The sequence below is a fragment of the Anabrus simplex genome, chromosome 3 (assembly GCF_040414725.1).
Source record: "Anabrus simplex isolate iqAnaSimp1 chromosome 3, ASM4041472v1, whole genome shotgun sequence".
Lineage (NCBI taxonomy): Eukaryota > Metazoa > Arthropoda > Insecta > Orthoptera > Tettigoniidae > Anabrus > Anabrus simplex.
In genome coordinates this window covers 483,970,871-483,997,379 of record NC_090267.1, presented here as the reverse complement: position 1 = coordinate 483,997,379, position 26,509 = coordinate 483,970,871, and the positions used below count along the sequence as shown (strand labels likewise).

General features: G+C 38.0%; 1 protein-coding gene across 5 annotated transcripts in view; it reads right to left on the bottom strand.

Annotated features, from left to right (window-relative positions):
- Positions 1-552: 552 nt before the first annotated feature.
- LOC136866541 (nuclear pore complex protein Nup58) overlaps positions 553-26,509 on the bottom strand; it is a 166,127-nt gene continuing 140,170 nt past the window's right edge. For 2 of the 5 annotated variants that reach the window (XM_067143606.2, XM_067143607.2), the window contains exons 7-8: positions 23,164-23,244; positions 553-1,876 (exon numbers count right to left, since the gene is read on the bottom strand). In XM_067143606.2, the coding sequence (XP_066999707.2) occupies positions 1,680-1,876; positions 23,164-23,244 (278 nt within the window). In that variant the 3' untranslated portion in view covers positions 553-1,679. Of the gene's footprint in view, positions 1,877-14,467; positions 16,829-23,153; positions 23,245-26,509 lie in introns of those variants that run through there. The other 3 variants (XM_067143608.2, XM_067143609.2, XM_067143610.2) reach the window with 3 other exon arrangements.

Here is a 26,509-nt window from a genome sequence, read left to right as displayed (position 1 = left end):
CTCTCTGAAATGAACACTAATATTGATAAAATACGAACAGATCCACAGTAGTAGGTACACGGCATATCACACAGAGAGAACATTTCAAGTAAGTTTCTTCTATCACAGATGACACCAACATACTGGGTACATCTACAGGTCAAGTCCACAAGTGTGTCTGTTTTTAAGAAAGCGAGTAGGTTATCATGGGCAAAATTAATATTTCTCCCCCCCAATAAATTTACAGAATTTGTTAAGTTATTTATGATACCACAATTTTTTTCTAAGCATGTGAATCAAGAAAGGGGTTGAGTGGGCTGCACGGGGATCACTTCAACTAGAGATAGGAAGTGATATCCTTTTTTAACATTAGGAGGAAATCATCTGTGATGGAGATGTACGAGGATGAATGGACAGCGTTCTGTTGGACACTTGGTATAAGGATGTTCCTTGTCTAGTAATTCCCGGACTGTCATTTCTACATTCGTATGGTTACTCGTCAAAAGAAGTTCCACCATGCTATGATGAGTCTGTGTGCTGAAAACCATCTTGTTCCATGCATAGGAGTGATACTACACTTGCATGTAATTCTGCTTAAAGATTCAGCTGTAGCATGATCCCAAACATTTGAGTGTTTTTCTTGCTTAAAGTTTTTTTGAGAGAGAGAAAGAGGAGAGGCTACCAGCAGGCAGAATACCGATTATTGTTGTTGATGATGATTATCTTGGTTGTCCAGTGTCCGCTTCAACACTGGAAATGACTACAAAAATGTGTTACACTATCCACAAAGATAGTCGGTTAATATTGCTTTGTATGTTGACATTTTCAAATATCTACTACTGTAGAGGACGCGAGGAGGAAGCAACCTGATCAGCGGCGAAACAACTTGTAGCTCTCTGACCATGATGATGCATGCCTTCCTAACTTAACAGTTTTTGGCCAAGAACAATATGTCCCTGGTGCCACATCCTGTCCCATTCACTCAATCTTCCACCTGGCAACTTCTTCCCATTATCAAAATTGAAAATGCAACTGAAGTGGTAAAGACTTCAGAAGGTGGAGGAAATTCTGACTGAATAACAGTCTGTTTTGAACATGCTGTAAGAAAATGACTTCCTGAAATGTTTTTCTTTGTAGCAGTCTTGCTGGAATCAGTATTTAGCCTCAAAAGGGAACTAATCTGAAAATTATGGGTTAGGGGAGAGGGGAATAATGTCTAAGATAAACAACAAACTATTTATAAGAAGAATTTGGGAATTTATTGATTTGACCATAAATACAGGCTCAACTTGGCCTCTTCCAGATTCACATGCTTGGAAACAGTAAAACATCTTTGTTGTTGATATCATCCGATGATAGAATCGAAGGCAAGTTTAAAAATGGTTACAAGAGCATACATCACATTCTATTAATATGGCATACAGAAATTAAGTTACAGTAACTGCAGTGTACTTCATATTTCTCATTTTCCTAAAAAGGGAAATTTACTTTAGGACTTGCTCCTGTATAACAAGGCTACCACAGAGAGTGGCTACTTTTAATGAATGAAAGAATCAATCAATCATTTTATACTTATGATTACTTCAGTCTCTTCTCCTGGTATATAACAGGCTTATAAGATATTGTCCCATCTTTACTAATTATGAACACATGCACAGAACACATATGGCCTAAACATTCCATTGTTTTCCAGCCAAAGTTTATCGTTTGCCTCTCTTATTTCCAAGAGGAGGTTTTTGCAGCTGGAAACTTTGATTTTCAACTGGCTGCGGAGTTGCTAGTGTATTGCCTATACCTCCGCTACTAAACAGAGGATTACTTAAACTAGAAAACAACTGACTACTCTGTTGCTGAGGCTGTGACTGCTGCTGTAGTAACTGTCCAGTACCACTCCAACCTGAAATACATACCACATACAGTTGCTGGATACTGATAATTTACAATATGCAAACCCAATAAAAAAACACCACTACTTTTTCAGTTAGTAAAATCACTCTCAAATAAATGTTTGGAGGCTAGTTTTGCTGTGCTGCATTTTCTAATCCATACTGTACACACAGGGTGACACAAAAGTTACTGGACACTGATTTAAACAAAAGATTCATTACAAAGTTTCATTACAAATACCAACAATGTGTACAATTATATTTTATGTTCAAACTGTTTTCCATCTGCATGAATACATCTTTCAAGTCTTTTTGGAACACTGTTAGATACTCTATGGCATAGTGCGGTATCACTGTCCAAATCATGAAATATGTCATGTATGTAGTCTTTTATTTCAGCAATTGTCCGAGGCTTTCTAGAATAAACAGAGTCCTTGACGACACCCCATAGGAAAATATGGTGAATGTGGAGGCATGTCAATATCTGCCCTTCGACCAATCACATTTCTTTGAAAAGTTTCGTTTAAATCATAGCGGACGGCAGTGGTATAATGTGGTGCAGCCTGATGGTGTTGAAAGTAAATTTCTTGAAAGTTTTCAGCACAAGTCATAAGTCCTGGTATAACCTTAAAAAAACTTATCCCTGTGATCTCAGTTCAATATGGAAACAAAAATGGAGTTTATATCTTTGAAGTCCTGGTATCACGTAATTCTGGAGCATATTCAAATACTTATCCCCTGTCACTTTTCCATCAAAAAAATATGGTCCAAATATGCCAAATGATGATATTGCCTCCCAGACACCCACACCAAGTTGATATACTTGTTCTTCTAACAAAAGGTGTCAATTCTCAGTATACCAGTAAGTGCAGTTATGTCTGTTAACTTGTCCACTTAACTTAAAATTGGCCTAGACAGACCACATAATTTTACCGAATAGGTTAGGATCATGTTTTTGTTAATCAAGCATCAATTCACAAAACTAACGATTTCGATTTGGATCATCTTCAAGTAACCCAAGTCGTAAACGTGGAATGTAAACTTTAAACTTTTGTTTGTGTAACATTCTTTGCACTGACCTTAGTGATAAATCCAGCTCAGTTGCTAATAGTCTGGTTGATTTTCGTGGACTTTGGGTCACAGGTAAACATCCACGCAATTCATTTTCCTCACTTGTGACTGTTCTTGGGCATCTAGATCTTGGAACATCCATAACAGACCCACCTATTCCGTATGTTGTACACCGCTTGTCTAGACGGTGGTTCTGATCTAAAGTGTTGTCCCCGTCCATTAACAACTGCAGTACCACTACTTTTATAAAATGTTTTTAATGTGAAAATCCTTTCTTCTTTCTTAAACATCATGACAATTCAGAAAACTACAGCTGTAAACACGTCTCACATATTGCACTTTCAACAATGCACTAGTTTGATTATCGTATTTGTTTTGTTTGTCATAGCATTGTATACCAACTTGACAAAGCGTAATCATCGCTATTTGGTAACAACAACTTAACAGGTTAAAACTTCCTACTGTACTACGTCTTGCTGTTACTTTAATTTAATTTTAACCAACTGTCCAGTGACTTTTGCACCACTCTGTATAATGGACATTCAAGGATTTTTATGTCCTCTTATGGTTAACAAATTAATACAGGTAGCCTGACATACTAACAATAATAGCATACAATACACTATAAATACTCAAAGTACACAAATTTAAGGTTTACTTGTAATATAAAATTAAAAACGCTTTGTAATTGACAAGACTTTCAGCTTATTAGGTCGAATCAGTACGGTGCATATAATACATGCCAATGGGATGTTATGTACAGAACAAAAATGGCCAACTGGACATCGGTTGGAATTGAACCCACAACTTTTGGATTTATGTGCAATGCTCTCCTGATTGAGTTATGGTGGTCTCGGTCATTTTTGTTCTGTTGGAAGAGATCTGAAATGTAGGTCTAGGCACTTCAGCAGGCAACTGTAGAATGAGCACAAATCACTTGCTGTGTGGCATTTCAGTTGAATATTTCAAGTGGAGTACAGCCATGAAAGCTTAAATGTTCAATTTAAACGACCCACAGCACACTTTATAGTTCCAAAATCGTAACGATAGAATGAATGATAGTGATGTGGCTTTTCATTACAAAATCCCCTCCAAATGCAATGGGTGGGATTCAAACCATGGCTATCTAGGTGAGAACCCTGTGACTGTCACATGTAGCGATGGAGGAACTTACCTGATTTATCTTTTGTAATCAAATAGCAGTAATATTGCTGTGTTGTTTATTGTACAACAAATTCTAGTAAGGGAAAGCAGCTGAACTAGTCATTTTTCATTTCCTTAATCTTCTACCAGTATTGGTAAATCAGACAAGCCATTTTAACAGTGACATTTAAGCTTCTTCAGTATGTTTTGAATTTTGCAACAGGTCGACACAAAACTGTAGTTTTCTCTTAGTTGCCTCCAATGAGTGCGAGATATTTTTTTGCTCTGCCCTAAAACTTAATTACCTTACATGTGGAGGTAGATATCCTGCCTAATGAACTGTCTTGCTTTTTCCAGTTTGTTTTTACGTTGCTCTAACACACTGAAGGTTTTGGTCATGCATGAATAAGGAAGCGATAGGACTGGGACGGCAGCATCCCTGGCCTTAATTAAGGTAGAGACCCAGCATTTGGCTGGTGTGAAAATGCGAGACCACGAAAAACCATCTTCAGGGTTGCCAACGGTGGGATTCAAATGCACCACCTCCTGAATGCAAAAGTTCACAGCTATGCAAACCAAACTGCACGGCCAACTCATTCGGTTACTGCATTGTCCTGCAGAGGACACTTGCAGGGGTGTCTCAAACTTATTCATAAGATTGTGAATTGAAATTGTGGAAGGAGGCAATGCCCGGGGCATGAACTGTCGGCCTCTGTACAAACACGACGAGCCAATTTGTTAAAATTTACATACAAAAATACATTACTCTAAAGGTAACTGTCCTCCCATATTCACAAACAAATGCGGACTGCTGTCTACCAGCGTGGGAAGTGAGCCAGACAGCCAGGTGGGCCGCAGGTGTGGGGTAAGCCAGCCAGGCTTGGCTCAGCAATGCGTGAGTGGTCATATTTGTGCAAGTCACTGGTAAGACCCCCCAGTGTATGGGACCCTCACCAGAATTATTTGATTCAAGAACTCGAAAAGATCCACAGGAAGGCAGCACTATTTGTTGTGGGTGATTTCGGACAAAACAGTAACGTTTTGCAATTGGAAGGAGTAACCACTGTCTTAAGGTACAACCCCAGCATTTGCATGGTACAATAAATAGGAAACCATGGAAAAACATTTTCAGGTCTGCTGGCACTGGAGTTTGAACCCACCATCACCCCAAATAGAAATTTGTAACTACTTGACCTGAACTGCAAAACCAATTCGCTTGGCTTTGTGTCAAATATTTACTATTAAACAGTCAAGAAGGGGCAGCTATTTCTAGACCCATGATCGTAGAAAAGACCAAGACATTGTACAAGAAAATGAAACCAACAGAGGAATGCGCCTTTTAAGATGGTAGGTTAGCCAGTTTCAAGACTTGCCACAGTATACGAAAATTAGATGTAACTGGCAAAAAAGAAATCATCACACCATGAAGAAGCAATAGAGTATGTTCATAAGTTTGAGGAAATAATGAAAGAGCACAATTTAACACCAGAATGATCTTATTTTGACTCTCTTTATGGCATATTACGAAAGTAATGATGAAATGGCAATGCAATATCTGGAAAATTACGATATACTGCAATCCATTCACAATTAAGTATTTATTTATTTTCCACCTAGTCGATACAATGAATTGCTTAAGGCAATTTTTAATGGTCAAAAGTGGTACATGTTTCGTATATTATCAACATCTTCAGCCACATAACACTGTTTAGATGAAAAATATATAAAATTGACAAAGTAATGCTTTAGAGGAAGTGTCCTTAAAATTAACATAAGATTCAATCTTATGTTAATTTTAAGGACAATCTTATGTTAATTTTAAGGACACTTCCTCTAAAGCATTACTTTGTCAATTTTATATATTTTTCATCTAAACAGTGTTATGTGGCTGAAGATGTTGATAATATACGAAACATGTACCACTTTTGACCATTAAAAATTGCCTTAAGCAATTCATTGTATCGACTAGGTGGAAAATAAATAAATACTTAATTATGAATCTATTGAAGTGCGATACGGACCATGAAGCTGATTTTATGTAATACTGCAATCCCTCGGTCCTCAACGTGCTGGATGAAACAGGTTTTACTGCACCATGTTAATGAGAAGGTTGTGATTTTATGTCATCTACCAGGCTTCCAAAATCAGGCATATACAGTAACACAGCCAGTCTGAAAGAGCCTTTCAATTGCAGATTCACATATATGCTGATCCAACACAAAAATGTAACATTTTGCTGCATTTTCCAATATTGCTACAGTCTTCTCAGGAAACCTATTTTGAAAATTTCTCATCTGATAACAGAGTTTTTAATAATAGTTCATGCCAACAAGTTACTATCTTGCACATTAACCATAGAGGTAGAATGTCGGCTTCTAGATCCCAGGATAGTGGTCTCAAACTTGGCAGAGGTAGTCTGATATTAAAGGGGTGGGAAAAAATTCTATTTGACACGCCATGTCGTATGATGTTGGTATGTAAACGATATCTTGTAACACATCTGGTGTTTATCCGACAAATTCTTAAAAACTCAAGACATAGACGCCCATGTAGTAGGCCTACAGTACAATGGAATGGCAAAATAGATAAGCAAGCAGCCAGACTGCATCAAATTAAAATGCTTGCACATGGTAGCTGAGGCCATTCATTAATTCATGTCGTATAGGTCAACTTTGGACCACATCATTTCAAGTGTCTACTTCTGGTTTTGACGTCTGCCCATTATTTCCGCATGCATTGTCGGTGTCGTTCTTTCCTCTCCTGTGTCCATGCCTTTCCTGTTTTTAATTTTGGCTCGTCTCTATCCACTTCAATGAACCAAGCCCTTTTGGTTTTCTTCTGCTGAAAGAAGGTAATGAACGATGCAGTTGGTCAGTCTTGTTTCGTGCATTCATGTCACATGCCCATAAAAGATTATTCTTCTTTTCTGGATGGTATCAGTAATCTTCTCTATGTGGGTGTATAGTTCGTTGTTCTGCCATCTTCTGTACTCTCCATTGTCTTTGATGGGACTTAAGATTTTTCTCAAAATCTTCCTTTCTTTGGTCTCCAGTTTCTTGATCAGGCCTTTTTTTAGTTCACTGCAAGACATTCTGAAGCGTATAAGACCTTTGAACGGATGACACTGCAGTAATGCCTCAGCTTTGCTTTGAAACATATGGACCTTTTGCTGTAGACGCCCTTATTATTATTATTATTATTATTATTATTATTATTATTATTACTACCATTAAGAAAATTGTACTGATTTTCCCTACATCTCTCTTGTCTGAGTGGAAAAGAAAGATATTAAAGAAAACATTTAAAGATCGACCAAAAGTAATAGCATGATCAACATGTTGGCCAGGCATGCTGTAGCAATCAGTTTCAAGAGAACGGTGTTTTATTACTAATCTGCATATTACTATTTATACTTTGCATGTGAGGCTATGTCCTTCTAATGTGTAAAATTTTAAATCTGCCTCCTGTCCACTTCTGAGGTGCAGTCATCAAGCCTACATTGTATGTATGTCTATCCCTAATTTCTCTTTCTTGATATGGGGTTGGGGATGAGGTGAGATGAATTTATATGGCATGTTTTATGGCCAGATGTCCTTCCTGATGCCAACCTCAGTTGAAGAGCTAATAAAGATGAAATAAATTAAGATGAATGAAACTGGGTAAGGAGGCAGGAGGAAACGGCTGTGGTCTATGAATAGGAACTGTTCCGGCATTTGCCTGGAAGTAAAAACAGGAAACCACAGAAAACCATTTTCAGGTCAGCTGATAGTGAGGTTTGAACTCGCTTATCTAGTGAATGCAGAGCTTGACCGTATAGCCAGAGTGTGTTAACACGCACGGCCACTCCGCTCGGTTGTTATCAAATCTACAATAAAAGTATAATAAACTGAAGCAACTGAATTAATTTGTATGTTTTATAAACCTGGACTGATAACCCTGTCAATTTTCCTCCTCAAACAAAAATCACCGAGTGAGTTGGCCGTGCAGTTAGGGGTGTGCAGGTATAAGCTTGCATTTGGGAGATAGTTGGTTCGTATCCCATTGCTGGCAGCCCTGAAGATGGTTTTCTATAGTTTCCCATTTTTGCATGAGGCAAATGCTGGCTGGGGCTGTACTTTAATTATGGTCATGGCTGCTTCCGTCCAACTCCTAGACCTTTTCTGTCCATCGTCACAATAAGACCGATCTGTCTTGGTGCAACGTTAAGCCAATTGTAAAAAAATAAATCAATACCATTTGTTACAATCTGCTCAGTCATTGGAAAATAAATGTTTTTACTGTCCCAACAAGCTTACCCTTTTAAAAAATACCTTACCTAGCTTAATTCAAGTTGATTCAGAGGCAGGATAACATGGCTTTGAGAGCATAAACAGTGTTATGGGCTGGGCATCTGTTGGACTGAAAACCTAACTATACATTCTGATTCAAGAGGCTTAAATCTTACATTAATTTCTGTGTGTTGAGGTTAAATTTGCTAAGTTACGGTTTATGGATAACATCAGGAGGTCCAAAAGGGGTATAAAAAGCTGAGGAAACTGAACACTCAGACTATCTTATATTAATGACTCAAAATTTTACTGCAAAAACATTCCATAGTAAAACCTGCCTGCAACAGAATGTGTTTTTCCATGGAATTATTTTCCATTTTACAAAGTTTGTATAAAACTGAGAATGCTACTTCATACAAAAAGTGTGATACAATTCTAAAACTGCACATTTCAGGAGAGACAAAGAAACTTTTACCTTTCTTTAAATAAGATACTGTAAAGAGTTCCAATATTCAGTGCAAAAGTTATTTAACCCATAAATCCCTCATAATTTATCATCTGGTTGTTGTATATAGGAATTAAAATCATTATCAATTATATTATTCTCACATTAGGAGATAATCCATGAACAGGTTTTTTCTTGAGTTAGTTTTCTTGTATGTGTGGGATTATACTCACCTTAGAAAGGAATAATTTCAAATGAAATTCCATGCATAAAAACTAGTTAAATTTTATTTTCTTAATCAAAGGAATTGCAGTTTCTTCAATCCTACATGTTTATTATAGTGAATTGTTGTGACATTGTCACCAGAAAATGTCTTAAGATGTCTATCATATCTTGTAACAGTTTAATTCCTGGAACAGTTCTAGAAGCTGCAAATTCCTCAAAGTCTACATGTTCAGCACCCTTTCAGCTTGCCACTGTTGTCCATTTCTCCCATGAATTCATTCACACTACTTTCAATAACAATACTGAATGCACTTCTATTGTGGCAATTTTATCATCAAAATATACATAACTTCACATTACTGATTATAACCGATCGTGTAACACCGAATTAATGTGACCAAGCCTAATTATCTGCATGACATTTTTAGATCTGAAATGGTATTTGACAATGTTGACCAAACCAAGTTCTTTGATATTCTGACTCTGTATAGAATGAAATACAGAAAAAGATGGGTGATCTATAACACGTACAAGAATTAAATTGATGTGATAGGAATCAAGATATTTAAAAGAGAAGCAACACTGTAGAAAGAGGCATGGCAGGATTACAGATTATGGAACCTCCCATTCTTTCCAACATTTATACAGAACTTGAGGTAAGAAAAATAAAAGGAGCAAATTGAAAAGAAATCTTAAAGCAGATGCTTACAAAATATAGACTTAGGGTCGTATTCATGAACGAGACTTTGACTTCGACTTACGTAAGTTCACTTAGTTGAGTTTCGTGGAAGTCTGTTTCATAGACGCAACTTTTACAAAGTAGACTCTGGCGTAAGTAGACTTTGGTAAGTTACGATGTGAAGAATTAGAAATGAAGTTGGCAATGAAAACAATGGAAGAGCACTGTAGCATCTCCCATCACTCAATGTTTTTTCTTAATAAAGCGGCAGAAGAAGAAGAAATTCAGCTGTTTCCTGCGTTATAGATCGCGTTATAGACTCTAAACTCAATCCAATCCAGTTAATACAGTTAGTTTTTATTTCTCGACGATGGATGGAAAGAAAAAAATTGCCAACCTTCAACAACTATGAAAGGGAGGTGTTACTAGAACTAGTGAAAGAGAAGAAATGTAGCCTATAGTTGAAGTCGAAATCAATAAACTTCATCTCGTGGTTTACTATGCCCTGACAATTGAAACTAAAAAGCCCTTTCCTATTACGGAATACCTCAGCATGGTCGCCACCTGGACTTATTATTGGTATATGGGTGCAATCTATAGCTCCAACCACTCCAGGGAAACGGGATCTTTCATACACACGTCGCGCATTATTTCGACATTCAGCTTCATTTGGGAACGAAACAAACTGTGGTCTCTTTCGGGCAGTCAGGATCGATATTCTTCTGATTATTCTACATACTGAGGGCTGGCTTACTCCTCGTAAATCAGCGGAATCAATTTGGAATTTACCTGAAAACCATGGAAGTGTGAAAGGCTATTGTATTTACCATAAGAATGCATTAATCTGTACTGATCATCCCTTAACCTAATTAGATAACACGATGAGTAGAAAGTGCAAAAACTGTGCGCTATAGTAACAATAATTTTACTCTTGCTTGTAGCATAATATCTTAACGACCGGGCGATTTGTCCGTGCGGTTAGGGGCGCGCGACTGTGAGCTTGCATCCGGGACATAGTAGGTTCGAACCCCACTGTCGGCAGCCCTGAAGATTGTTTCCCGTGGTTTCCCATTTTCAAACCAGGCAAATGCTGGAGGGCTGCACCTTTATTAAGGCCACGGCAGCTTCCTACCCATTCCTTGGTCTTTCCTATCCCATCGTCGCCATAAGACATCTGTATCGATGTGACGTAAAGCAAATAGAAAAAAAAAAATCTTAACGAAATTAGCAACTGTATCATTGGAGGTATGAGTGATCCTCGATTATTATGTTTCTGTAATTCGTCTTCAAACATCGTTAGTACATCTAATACTGTACGTTTGTCGAATCTATATCGTTTTCTGAACTCATTTTCTGTATAAAATTGAACTGGGTTCCGTGCATCTCTTATAATACGCCGAGGATTTGGCACAACGTACCTACTGAATAATTTCCTGGATCTCTTCAATTTCGTCTACAAAATTAACTGCATCGGCAATATCTGCCATTTTATTATTTTTCTGATCTCAGAGTCTACTTAAGTACGGAACATCGGCGACTTGGAAGTAAAGTCGCCATCTAAGTTTACTTACCTCCAAGTAGCGATCATGAAATGGAAATGGCGACTTACCGCCTTCTAAGTCTAAGTCTAAGTCAAAGTCTCGTTCATGAATACGACCCTTAGAGAAGAATGTTAATAAACATCTTCATCAACATACAACACATCACACTACCAATCAACACACTATCCACCAACAGACTAACAACCACCACAGAAACATGTGACAATGAATTCACCCCTGCACACAGTGTTGGATCAGAAAAGGCATTTGGCTGTAAAAAATGAGCTTAATCCTCACATAGTGCTGTCACCAAAGTAACTAGGAAATAGGATGATGATGATGATGATAATAATAATAATACCAGAACGTGCAGCCAAGACAATAACATAAGATTTTAATGCTTTACAGGATTCAGGCAAGGATATGTTATTCAATCAGACTAACACAAGGAACTATTACTATAAATAATATAGAATCTTACATTCATGGATAATGTTTTTTACATTAAAATGCACCTCTGTTTATTCTATTAAAGGTTGTACCAAATTCTCATCAGCAAAATAAGGATGAAAAGAATAGTATTCTTCAATCGCTCCGATTGGTGACTTGCACAAATTAATTTAAACATTTTTATGTTGCATCGACATAGACAAGTCTTATGGCGATGATGAGATAGGAAAGGGCTAGGACTGGGAATGTAGCAGCCATGGCTTTAATAAAGATACGACCCCAGAAGTAGCCTGTAGCAAAGATGGAGAACCATCTTCCGGGCCGCCAATGGTGGGGTTTGAACCCACTATCTCCCAAATGCAGCTGATGGCTACATGACCTAAACCCTGTAAGACCTTCTTGGTCTTTCACAGTTTAAAACTATGATCAATCTGGAGGTATCTGGATATATGACAAATTTTACCATTGTCAAAAGAATGGGGAGGTCTATTATTTGATAAATACAGTTCAATACACAAATCTACAATAGCAAAATATCACAAAAGCTTTGTACAAAAAGTGTGTTAGTAGTGTAAACACCAAGATTAGAGGAACAAAATGGTTTGTTGTGTGTAAAAAACAGAAGAAGAAACACAGCAAAGGCCCTACTGTTTGCAGGTAACACACTGATATGGCAAGAAAATGAAATGAGAAACACAAAGAAGAGTAAAACAGTAGTGATGACAAGAGGCAGGAAGGAAAGGGGAAGGCTGAAGTAAATGAAAAACCAATAGAAGTTGAGAAAAGTTTTAAATACTTGGGAAGTACAACCACGTCACAGCAATCGACAAAAGGGGCTTCGTTATCGATCCAACTGTGAAGTTTGAAGTAGAAAACACAAGCAGAAGAGGTTGAGATTGAAAAGAAGAGGCACTATGAATCATGCTTTAAACACCTGCAGGAGAAATACATCCCATTGTGAAATCTGAAGGTGATTGGACAACTGTTCGGTGCTCGAGGAGTGATATCTAAATTCTGCGTGAACTTCTTTCAAGAGTTTTGGAATTAGTATGTTGGAACTAGAAGAAATTGTCACTAATATTCTTAGAGACACACTATAAATTGTGTAATCATTCCTATAGTTTGTACACCAAGTACTAATGAAATAAATGTTTCCATTCGGGGATAGCTGCCTCTTTAGGGGAAACTTGTAGGAATATTGAATAAATTAATAGACACTTATATTCAAAACATTATCAAAATGATCTTTGAAAAAAAAAAACCACCCGCCAACTAATAATGGGGCTGTATCTGTACGGTAACCCTTATGCAAGGGTAGCTATCCTTTTTTAGATTTTCTTTTTCTCCTAATGAAACGAAACCAACAAGAAGTTCTCGAATTAAATGGTAAAGCTTCTGCCATATTGTGGCTTATTTAATTTGCCCAAAGTACGGGCATCACACTCCAACCCTCAAAAGTATGCACCAAAACAGAAATATTCTTTTCACGGAAATTATTAGTCACGAAGAAAATTCCTATGAACATAAAGGACAACTTCAGTTAAATGCTTGGAGTGAAGTAAAGGAAGACTGGGGCATAAAAATAATTAAAGACAAGAGTAAAACCAAGATGATGACAAGACAGAGGACTACCTTAATTAACACTGCAATGCATAGTGATTCACATTTGAATCGTACTATCATCATTTATGCTGCTTTTTTTTTTTCTTTCTTTTTCTTTTTTTTTTTTAACATAACAGATGTCAAAACAGCCCTACAACTAAAGATACTCCTTCTACCCCATGAACATCAACGCATACCAACCAACGTTTATTTACTGCAGGCCCTCCTCATCCTATTGAACGCAAGTTGAACCTCAAAGTTTGAAATTTTACTCACCAAACGGAAATTCGTGCAGTAACAGGTAAAGTACTTGGGATGTATAGTGTCACAAGATGGGACTATGAGAGATAAGTAACAGGTGCAAATGGCAGATTTTTAAAATTTATTTACAATTTGCTTCACGTTGCATCGACACAGGTAGGTCTTATGGCGACGATGGGATAGGAAAGGCCTAGGAATGGGAAGGAAGCGACCGTGGCTTTAATTAAGGTACATCCCCAGCAATCGCCTGGTGTGAAAATGGGAAACCACAGAAAACCATCTTCAAGGCTCCCGGATGCAAGCTAACAGCTACGCGATCCTAACCGCATGGCCAACTCGCCCAGTGGCAGATTTTTACAGAGCATAAAGGATATAGTACGAAATGAAAAGGTCCCACGAAGATGCAAGGCGTTGTTATACGAGACCTATTCTTAACATATGGAGCAGAAGTATGGAATGCAACATCCAGAGAGGAAAGCAGTATCCAGGGAGTGGAAATGAAGTTCCTTAAGAGCATGCTTGGAAAGTCAAAGAAGGCCCATGTAAGAACACAGAGATACACGAAAGGCTGGTAATAGAGAAGCAACAAAACAGGACAGACACCAGTAAAATGATGTGGTTTGGCTACGCTGGCAGGATGGAAATAATGAGAACCCTTAAAACAATGATGGAATGGAAGGTGACTGGAACAAGACTGAGGTGGAAACTAAGGAAGAGGTGGATAACCAGAGTAGAGGAAGCAGTGGAGAGTAGAGGTGTGAACTGGCCTAAAGTGTTCAGAGAATAATGGTGGAAGAACAGCAGAGGTGATGGGTCACAGTTTCACTACCCCACTTGGCAGAGAATTAGATAGAGGGTGCTGAAGAAGAAGATGCAGCAGCAAGGATATTTCAACAAATGATAAATTTCTCAGTGCAGACACTTCAAAATATGTAACTATAATTCTGATATTAATAAATAACAAAGACAGAAACTTGCAATTTTGTACAGTACTGTAATTATAACATAAGTGTTACACAGGAATATACATATTACATGGAGGAATCAGTGCACTTCAACTCAGAAGTTAAATAAAGCAGATAAAATACAATCTACAACAAGTTAAAAATGCAATATATACACAATATTTTTGTATTTCATTAAATATCTTTGTTGATACCCTACTTTTAGTTTGGCTTTAGGATTTTTTTTCCGGTTGTAAACAGGAGTAAATGGCTACTTACAAACATGTGAAGTGTTTGCGATGTCCTTACATCATTACCTGAGTTTTTGCTAGTGTGATATACTGTATATATACACTGATGAGCAACTGCATTAGAGATACAGCAGCTGCTATTCTGGTGAAATGACACTGTGGTGAATGTAATAGTATGGCGTGAAATGTGACTATGATGTCACTAGGTGTTGTACTGGTCACTTTACAAAAGAAATTTTATTTGTCCTCCTATTCAATACGCATCTCCATCTTTAGATAAGCAGACATGTTTCAGCTCATTTGAGCCATCTTCAGTGAAAACAATTAAAACATTACATAATTAATGTTAAAAAAATATGTCAGAATACAAAGAAAAAGAATGTGAAAACAAGTGAGGCATTACAAAATTAAAACAATAAGTGGTCATGGCAAAGTTGAGAACCTCTTTAGTCTAGAGGTGGAGTGTATTACATTAAAAACAAGGACAAAATCATAATACTAAAATTTAAGATGACATTCTGTCTTCATTGAGTCACAGTCTCAAATAATCAAGAGGGCAGTGAAAATTGAAAACATATTTAAAAGGAAAACAAATGCCAGGTATAATGTGTGTAACTTGTAGTGGATGGAGATGTGTACTGAATAGGAGGAAAAATTAAATTTCCTTTGTAAAGTGAAAACCATCAATACAGAATGATTTTAATATTTCATAATTGTACTGGTCATGCAAGACACAGTTCAGCACATGATGGGGTATGAGATCTCCGCACATTTAATTGCAACCAGATTTTCGGTGCCATAAGTATGGGCCATTCGATCTCTGAAGCCATGTAGGCACACGGTAAAAGCAAATACATGGGCCGCTGTGCATCAGATCACATGTGAATTCAATGCTCAACAACTAAGTGTCAGCAACCATACCATCCAATATTATCTTCTCACAATGAGGACCAGAGGCCGTCGTCCCACTAGCGTCCATTTTCTCACCACGTCACAAGGCACAAATGCTGATATGGGCAAAGAAACAACACTGGACTTGCAAAGGATGGCGAATGCTCGCCTGGACAGACGAACTGAGGTACCAGTTGGAACGCACCGATGGCAAGGTGTGAATGAGTGGCCAAGCACGAGGCAAAGGAGCCCTCTTGCCAGCAGGGTAGAGTTTAGACTGGTGTATGGGATGAAATGAAACCCCTGGTACACCTGCCAACATTCCTCACTGGTGAACGATACAGTAACCTGATGTCAGTTCGTGTCCACCCATTTGTTTGTCTGCAGGAAATCTATACCTACAGCAAGAAAATGCACTGGTCCATCACTTCTGAAATGTGGCCAGTTCGTTCGATGAACACTCCACAGAGAGGAAGATGCTATTCTAGCTCCTAGGATCATCCAGCCTCAGTCCTACTGAGTACAACTAGGATGCTGCCAAGGGAAATGTGCACAAGTTGGACTCTCCCCCGACCAATCTCCGTGCATTTGGAAGGCTGTGCAGTAGTCATGGACCAACACGTCTCCCCCAAAGTTTCATGTGCTGTGGAGTCTCTGTCACGCTACATCATCTCCATCATCTGGTTGAAAGTAGGTGCTACATGCTACTATACAGGCATCTCTGATCAACTGCTCATAAGTGTACATAAATAGATTTTCAAAAGATTGAGCAAAGCATTTAAAAAAGTGAGAGAGCAAAAGGAAGCTGTCAAAGCAACTCAGCATAAAGAAACCAAAACTGCAAACTAACATTTGCCAATCCTTTGATCATACAAACTACATTGTATTATGCAGCAGGCATTTTAGATGGCCTAATAAAGCACATACATATCTACAATTTTAGAATAAAATACTATAAAAATACATGCTCTATAGTATTATTACTGATCAGTTATTTCTAATTTACTTTCAATGTAAAAGTCTTTAAAAAAAGATATCATAGGACCTGTCTGAATATACCACCAATTGTCCTAAACAATAATAAAAAACTCTTCATTTTGTACACATGCTTCCACAAAAATGTACAATAAGAACATCCCAAAAGAAAAAAAGTGGTAAGACTGGATCATAGGTCCTATCCTGCCGTTTCATGCTGAAAGGAGAAAAGGTGTTCAGTAAAATTATGTAAAATGTTCCTCATTTAAAACACTAACCCTTATTCATAATTCATTAATAGCAAACAAAGAAGGAATCTATACCATGCAACAAGAGCCATTTATATGTATCCGTAAGGAGCAAGAGAGTGGCACATGCAGTGTCAATCAATGAAATCCATTCACCTTGCAATTTCAGTTCATTGTAGTTCCGAGTTTTTCAGAATCTTATTTGTAGATTTCATATAGAAAGGCTTACCACATAAATGAGACTATGAAAGAACACACTCAATCACAGAGTAGTTTCTGTAATCTATTCCAGAGCTGTTAAATTAGTTGGTTTTTTTCAATTTGCCTTATATCGCACCAACAACAGATACGTCTTATGGAGACGATGGGACAGGAAAGGGCTAGGAGTGGGAAGGAAGTGACCGTGGCCTTAATTACATTAAGATACTCAGAACCAATTTTCCAAGGACTTCTATAATATTTTCGTATAGAGACTGCTTCTTGAGCAAAAGGTGTGCAAGTTAACTTGAAGTTTCTTTGAGCAGAATCACCTCTGGATCCCAAGTTGGCAGAGGTAGTCAGACTTTTAAAGGGTGGACGAAAATGTCTATTCGGTAGTTCATATTGTACGATATTGGCATGTAAAAGATCTCTAGCATCACATTTGGTGTTTATCTGATAAAATGAATTTAATTAAAACTCAGCCGTAGATCATCCAAGATGTTATCCGTTTCTCTTCCACACGGTAGACTAAAACGGAATGTTGAAATTGACGAAAAGCAAAGCAAAGCAAAGCAAAGCAAAGCAAAGCAAAGTCATCTCCGTACAGGCCACGAAGGCCCTTGGAGGGGTGGAAGGTAAAGGCTTCCACTATCCATAACCTCGGCACTTGATGGGGTAGAGTGGTTAGCTCTACGCCCAGCCGCCTTTGCCCCCAGGAATTAACCTGGTACTCATTTTTGGTGTAGGCTGAGTGAACCTCAGGGACATGTGCACCTCCGGAAGTGGAAATCTCATTTCTTAAATTTTACGACTTCCTGACGGGGATTCGAACCCATGTCCTTCCGGGCGAACCGAGCACGCCTTTACCGCCTCGGCCAGGCAGCCCCTGTTGAAATTGACACCCAGCGTCAAACAAAAATGTCTGCATATGGTAGCTGAAACCATACAAATATTATTATTAGCATCAATATCCTACGGAGTAAAACATAAAGATGCTCAGAATGAATCCTCCATTGAGAATCCAAGGACTTTCTATTGTAATTTAATGTAGAGACAATTTCTTGAACATAAGGTGTCAAAGTTAATTCTAAGTTTCTTTGAACAGTAACAAAACATATTGTAATTACAACAAGGTTGTGATCTGTCCTCCACGATGAGGATACGTCCTCCTTTTGTATGCTGACTATTGAAATGAAAACTGGCATAATTTTTAAGGTACTTTTATTCATTAAAGGGATATTTTGTCATCAAGGTCTATATTTTCAGTCAATTGGAGCCTGTGCACAACAGATCATTGGTTTTGTTTCCAGTAAATGTGGTAAATATTCCTGGCTAGATGCTTAGTTTCTGCTATTTTTGAGAAATATACTGTCAGTATCAGAGAAAAGAAAGTGTAAATTCAATGAATCACTTGTTTTTCTACAGGAAAAACTGAATATGTAGTGGTGACTGTTATGTACAAGTAGGCATCATTTTAATTCTGTAAAGCACAATAAAGGAATTTTAAATAAATCTGGTCATACACAGGTCAGTTCTTTTCCCCCCACCACCCCTCTCAAATTCACTAAGTTGGACGAAAATGTAAGTGCAAGAGAAGGTGCCCGAGCTTATATGGTGTACCACCACATCAGTTGTAGGTCCGATTGCTGTTCTAAGTTATATAGACTAATGCTTAATAATTCTGAAATAGCTAGAAGCTTCAAAGAACTAAAATACAAGCTATATAGTAAATAATGCGACTGCTCCCCACCATAAGCCACTGAAACTTTAGGGGGTATTTCTTGTTTTGGGGTGTCAACAGATGGAAGCCAACACAGACCACTCAATATTTGCTATACTATTACAGTACATGAATCTAAAAGACATGGAATCCGAACTAAATTGACTTAAATTATGACAGTGCCAAATGAAAATAGTGACACTATTAGCAATTTGGCTTGTGGTTCTTTAAAAACAATTCAGTCTTACTTCCAAATTCAGTGGTAACAACAAACGTTAATTTTGGGGAATTGGCAAGGAAAGCTGAAAGAAAGGTCTTTTCATCTCTGAAAACTGATTCGCCTGTGGGTCGGAGCGGTAGAATTCACACACAGTATCCCCTGCCTATTGGAACAGGCTACTAAAAGTGGGACAAGAGGGTGTTAGCTTTGGAGTGTATGTTGGCAATCACGGTTCCCCTAGCTGAAACTGGCATCACTTCCACTTGTGTCCTGCTCCCCAATTTCAACTTTTCTATCTGACTTAATTTGGTCAACTCTAGTTCTCTTTGACCTCAACAGTATTAGGTTTGCGAGACCTAGGGATTCTTTAATTCCTACGCCCTTTATGGCCCTTCCCTTTCTTTTGCCGATACCTGCATTCTTCGAAGTGTTGGACCTCTTTCACTTTCCTTCTGATTATTAGGATTGTGATATAGTGAGATTGAATCAAGGTGTAGTAAGCTCGCAGGTGCAATCAACAGTATTCTGTAAGAAGGAAATCAGCTCCCGGACTAAACTATCTTTACATCGGTCTGTTTTCGGACAAACTTTGCTTTACGGGAACGAAAGCTGGGTGGACTCAGGATATCTTATTCATAAGTTAGAAGTAACAGACATGAAAGTAGCAAAAATGATTACTGGTACAAACAGGTGGGAACAATGGCAGGAGGGTACTCGAAATGAGGAGATAAAGGCTAAGTTGCGAATAAACTCGATAGATGAAGCTGTACGCATAAACCAGCTTTGGTGGTGGGGTCACGTGAGGCGAATGGAGGAGGATAGGTTACCTAGGAGAATAATGAACTCAGTTATGGAGGGTAAGAGAAGTAGAGAGAGATCAAGATGACGATGGTTAGACTCAGTTTCTAACAATTTAAAGATAAGAGGTATAGAAATAAATGAGGCCACAGCACTAGTTGCAAACAGAGGATTGTGGCAACATTTAGTAAATCCACAGAGGCTTGCAGACTGAACGTTGAAAAGCATAATAGTCTATAATGATGATGTATGTATGTTATTAGTGTTAATAGAAGATGGTGGCCCAGATGTACTTCCTCTTAAAGTATAAGAAAACATAGAACTGAAAGGTCTACCTTAGCCAATACACAATATGTCTTAAAGACACTTTAAGAACTAAGACATAAACGGTACATGTCCTGGCCACTTTGGGCCTTCTTCAGCCCTAAGAAACAAATTATGAAGTTGAAAACAAGCACACTTTCTTGAAGCTTTTTCACATATGAGTATGTGGTATATAACAGTCATTATTTACACGGTGGTTGGAAAGTATGTGAACCGGGTATGGGCGTTAGAGGGTTCGTCATGCTAATAAACAATCTGAAAGAAAAAAGCAATTCAATATAATGTGCCGCCTTCATTTTATCACCTGGTTCAATTCTTGACGTCTGTTCCTCACAAAAATGCTGAATCTGTACATAAAGAGGAAAACTCTGTTTTGGAAGTTATAAATATTGGTAAGATCAGTTCAGGACGTGCTGGAAAGTAGATTACATGCTGTCTGTTCTGAGAGGTGTTGGTTTAGATGGCAGGTGTGATAAGTTTATTGATGAGGTTATGGAATTTTACTCTCCACCTAAGAGTGAACTTCCCTCTGGATGAATTTGGTTGCCATGAGTGAATACTGTTTAATAAGAAGAAAGCCAATAGACTCAAGTTTCAAGATATATATATATATATATTTTTACAATTTGCTTTATGTCGCACCGACACAGATAGGTCTTATGGCGACGATGGGATAGGGAAGGCCTGGGAGTGGGAAGGAAGCGGTCGTCGTCTTAAATAAGGTACAGCCTAGTGTGAAAATAGGAAAGCACAGAAAAGTATCTTCAGGGCTGCCGACAGTGGGGTTCGAACCCACTATCTCCCGGATGCAACCTCACAGCTGGGAATTCTATCTTCCGACTCTTGTATTATATAATACTCAAACATTGGGAAAAGATGTTCGATGTATTCCAGAACGTTTTATTTTTTAAATCTGAAATGGATTACCCTGCATTTCTAACTATGATTCACTGTCCTATAAAGAATTTTAATACCAACCTACTTCTATTCAATAAAGCAGTTTGTAATTTGAACACTTCAGTTCTACATTTGAGTTTGCTCTTTTGGGATGATATGGAATTTGCTTGCTTGCTCAAGTAATTCTATTTTGGTTACATACAGTTCTTTTATTTTTTATTTTTCTTTCATCTTAAAACTATTCACAGTTCTAGCACAACGATGTCACATTCTGCTGAGAAATTTTAAAATCAAGAAAAGGCACTGGAAGGTTAACTCTCTCATGGTATTAGGGATGTATTTTATAACATATTAGCCTTTAAATTTCATCACACACATATCACGAGAATATTATTAGCAGCTGGCAATGAAATGTCCTAAAAATAAAGAGCAAGACCAATGAGATGACAGTTTGAGGGGTTGCTGAGCTCCTCTCTCTCTTCCCCCCCCCCCCCCCCCCCCCTACCGATTCCTCTTTTAGGTAGGATTTTGGTGATGCTGAGAGAGGAAAGAGTTAAGATAGGTATAGTAGCGAGCATGGCCTGTGTCCACCTAGTATGAAAATGCAAAACAAACTATTTTCAGGATAGGCATTCAAGCTAGTGACAAAGATGCTTATGAGGAACAAGAAAAATGTCAGTCATTATATACTTCTTTCTTCCAAGTCATACATAGAAAGACAGGAAAATGATTAGGATAAACATAAGGACAGAACACCATCAGAAGAGGGAACAACAGGAAAGGACAAAGACAAAAGTAAAACTATGAAAGGAACGACAAGGACGACCTACATATCTTCACATTCCATGAAGAACAAGCACACTGCAAACATAGTTGGAAGTACACCAGCTGGTGACAGCTGGAGAATGTTTCTGTGGCTATTCTCAAGGTTCATGTAAAAGGCATGCTCGACCAATACGGTAATGAATCCATCCTGTACGTCCAAACATGCTAATTGCCTTCCCTAGGGAAGATATGATTTTCCAGCAAGACAATGTGGCATGCCATATGGCTAGATACGTCCACGTTGGCTGAAAAATTACAACCAAAACTTCCAAGACCCCACAATTACTCAGACTTGAACGCAACACAAGTGACCTAATAAAATCCTGGTTATAAGGCCAGTACAAAAATTCAATTCTTCTGAAATTTTTTTGCTAGAATGATAAAGTGAAAACATTTTGTAAGCTGTAGAACGTTTACATACATACTGTACATTGATAGATATATTTCAGGGGAGGGGAGATTCTTCAGAACCCTTATAACGTTGCTGAAGAAGGACTTCAATATACTGGGTGCGTATAGCCCTATACTAAAAATGATATGCGTGTTAATGTCTCAGTTTTGCACTTAAATTTTTTCCTATTTAAATGGAGATTCGGTATATTCCCACATTTCTCAATTTACACTCTACTCAATGGCAAGGAAGAACGATACAAAACAAAGATATCCGTATTATCCGAAATACAGTTCTCCACATGTCAACACAACTGTTAAAGTATCAGTACAATAAGAACTTTATCCAACAAGAATAAGCCCTTTTGGATATCAAAAGCAGGAACTTTTTGAGTTTTGAAAGGATCTGAAAAATTTATCTGGAAATGTCTTACGGCAGAAGACAAATTATGATAATAGTTGTTTTAAGGGGCCTAACATCTAGGTCATTGGCCCAAAGACGTCAAACATAACAGGTTTGCTGCCTAAACAATACAACATGCTACTGTCAAATAACAATCTTCAAAATCTATTCTTAAATTATAATATACTTTAAACTACATCAGCACTAACCCAGAAATAGGAATTTTCTACCAATTTTCTACAATGTGGTTTCAATGACCTTTAATGATATGAAACAGCAATCAAACTAATAAAGGCATTCAAGACTAGTCTTTATATGAGCAATTCCTTGAAAAACTTCATTCACTATGAGTAATATTACAGACCTCTTATAACAATGAAACATTTCAAATGATCCAGGACAGACCTTAGAAAAAAGGTAACTAGTTAATTTACATGCATTATATTTTATGCAGTGTACTTTTGTTATTTTCCTGACAGCTAAAAAGTCTTCAATATAAACATAAGATAATCTTACCGCTATTTACCTAATGGGTTGCTTGAAGTGAGAGGGGGTTTACCGCTGGGAGACTTTTGCATCAGTCCAAATGTGTGCTGACCACCCAACACTGGAAGATAAGAAAGAGGTGGTATAGATGATTGTGATAAATCATTCAATCTGCAGAGATTACAAAATAAGCAAAGGCAAAGTATGAAAAAGACAAACTCAGCACGTTCTATGAAAACAGGGAACTAAGCATTTTGGGTGAAGTTTGTTATTGATCTTGTCAGTTTAACACTAGATAAGAAAATACTTTGGGAGAATTTTTATCATTGTGCATGGATTTTTATTTATCTGGGAATATAAGGATATAGATCTGCTGTTTCTGGAAAACAGATAGTATAATATTTACTTTACAATACATTCAACATCTTTTCAATTTTAAATGGCCTTAACAGACGTCAAGAGTACCAGAAATCACCCTAAATATTCTGCGGAAATACGTTAATTAACTCCAGCAAATCTACTGCTAAGAGTCTATCCATATTTATGCACTCTTAACATCAACACTGAATAAGGAATCGATCTTGCAACCATAGCCTGGCAGAAGGCGGCTTAACCAACTGCACTACACAACTGACCATACTGAGAAAAATAAAATAAATGAATGCAGTTTTGCAAGTATGGAAGTTAAATTTCCCTAGGGTGATTAGTATAAATAACAGAGGCTTAAGTTGTAACAACAGAGGTGCTCTTTAAACTGTTCCCTTTTTCAGTACGTGCCAACGGGTAGACTTAAACTGTTTGCAGAAATGTATCCATAGTTGCAGTTTCCCCACACAAAAGATAACAATGCAGAGTGAGGGTTTCATAGCCAGCATCCTCATAAGAGAAATTTCTTGGGCTTGTAGGCTGTAACCCAGACTCCTGACCTTCACAACATTGGAGACAGCAGGCCCTTGAAAATTCATGTATTTTGAAATACAGAGTGCTACAAATCCCTTTTATGATAAAATTCCACAATTTCATTTTGTATTGCAGAAGTTTTCACAACTTGGAATAACTCAGCACAAACAAGCATTGAGCACTTTGAACAATGTTCACTTTGTCACCTGACAAGTTACTAGTAAAACATTTTTTACTTAGACATTTTTGTACCTGAAAGCCAAAACAACGTAAGTCACATTTTATTCCTTTTATGAAACTTAGAGCCGTATATAAGTAAGTCCATTGTCATTTTATTTTATGGCAATAAAATAATAATTAACCATTTTAAGTGTAAATTATATTAGTGAATGGGTTCACTGATCAAAATTACACAAAATATATCAAGAACAATGATGAACATTTATTGCCTAAGTCATAATGCAGCAAAAATGCTCTTCAACTGATGTTTTCCCTCTCTCCTGCAAAATAATTAAAATGTGACTTAGGTTGGTTTAGCTCTCAGATACAGAATTTACAGATATGCTGACAGTGGAGTTCGAATCCACTATCTCCTAAATGCAAGCTGACAGCTATGTGATCCAAATATTATTATTATTAATGTTAAGCATGTACAGATTTTACAGTACTGGTATTTTGATAAATATTTTATTCCATAAAAATGTAAATTACTTATGGTTCATGGTGTGGGTTACTGTAGTCACGTCCTAGTTAGTGAACCATGGGCAACGGCTGAGTGGCCTAGTAAGTGGTCCTGAGAGTCGGGATACCAGTTGCTATGGAATGGGAGTGGGCACCTCGGACATATTCTGAGTCATGGCCCTCCTTGTGCTCAGGTGGCTAGGACTATACAATTCACCGGTGGTCCATAACCCGTTAGAGGAGAGATCCTCACTTGGATTATGTGCAAGTAGGGTGGCATCCTGCTTCATGAATTCACTGAGCTCAGAACATTTTTAGCAAGCCTCGGACCTATGGGAGTAACGGAGTCCCACTCCAATTTAACAGGCGAGGGACTCCTTGGAAACAACTTGGTGAACGAAATGGAATGCGATGGGGAGCTATCAATATTAATGGGGCTTATGGAAGAAAGAAAGTAGAACTGGCTGAGCCAGCAAAGAGGATGCATCTGGATGTGCTAGGAGTAAGTGATATTCGGGTAAGGGGAGATAATGAGGAAGAGATAGGAGATTATAAAGTGTACTTGACGGGTGTTAGAAAGGGAAGGGCAGAGTCTGGGGTAGGGCTCTTTATCAGGAATACCTTTTACATTGAGAAGATGTTCAAAATATTCCCTCCACCTCTCCAGTGATTCCCTGGGATCTGTTATGAGCTCACCTGAATTACTCAAAACACTGTTCATTTCCTTTTTCCCTCCCTTCCTAAGATTATTACAGTCCAGAAAGGTTTCCCTGCTGCTTGACCTAGCCTTTCCAGGTTATTAAAAATCTCCCCATGACCTCTTTTTGGATTCAACAACAATTTGTTTTGCTCTGTTTCTTTCATCTACGTACAAATCCCTGTCTGCCTCGGCCCTTGTTTGGAGCCATTTCTGATAAGCCTTCTTTTTACGTTTACAAGCTGCTCTCACTTCATCATTCCACCAAGATGTTCGCCTTTTCCATTTTTAAACACAGAGTTGTTCCTAGGCATTCCCTTGCTATTTCTACTACAGCATCCCTGTATGCCACCCATTCACTTTCTATATCCTGAACCTGCTTACTGTCTACCGTTCGAAACTTCTGTCTAATTACCTCGCCCTGGAGATTTTCTACCCTTATTCATTTGCAGACAGATTTCACTTTCTCTACCCTAGGCCTAGAGATACTTAATTCACTACAGATCAGATAGTGGTCTGTATCATCGAAAAATCCGTGGAAAACTCGTACATTCCTAACAGATTTCCTGAATTCAAAGCCTGTTAAGATATAGTCTATTATGGATCTGGTACCCCTAGCCTCCCATGTGTAGCAGTGAATAGCCTTATGCTTGAAGAATGTATTCGTAACAGCTAAACCCATACTAGCACAGAAGTCCAGCAAACGCTTCCCATTCCCATTAGCTTCCATATCTTCCCCACATTTACCAATCACCCTTTTGTATCCTTCAGTTCTATTCCCAACTCTCGCATTGTAATCGCCCATTAGCACTATTCTATCCTTGGTGTTGACCCTGACCACGATGTCACTCAATGCTTCATAAAACTTGTCCACTTCATCCTCATCTGCACCCTCACATGGTGAATACACAGACAATTCTAGTCCTAATTCCAGCAACTGACAAATCTACCCACATCATTCGCTCATTTACGTGCCTAACAGAAACTTGTTGCGTGCAATGGTATTCCTGATAAAGAGCCCTACCCCAGACTCTGCCCTTCCCTTTCTAACACCCGTCAAGTACACTTTATAATCTCCTATCTCTTCCTCGTTATCTCCCCTTACGCG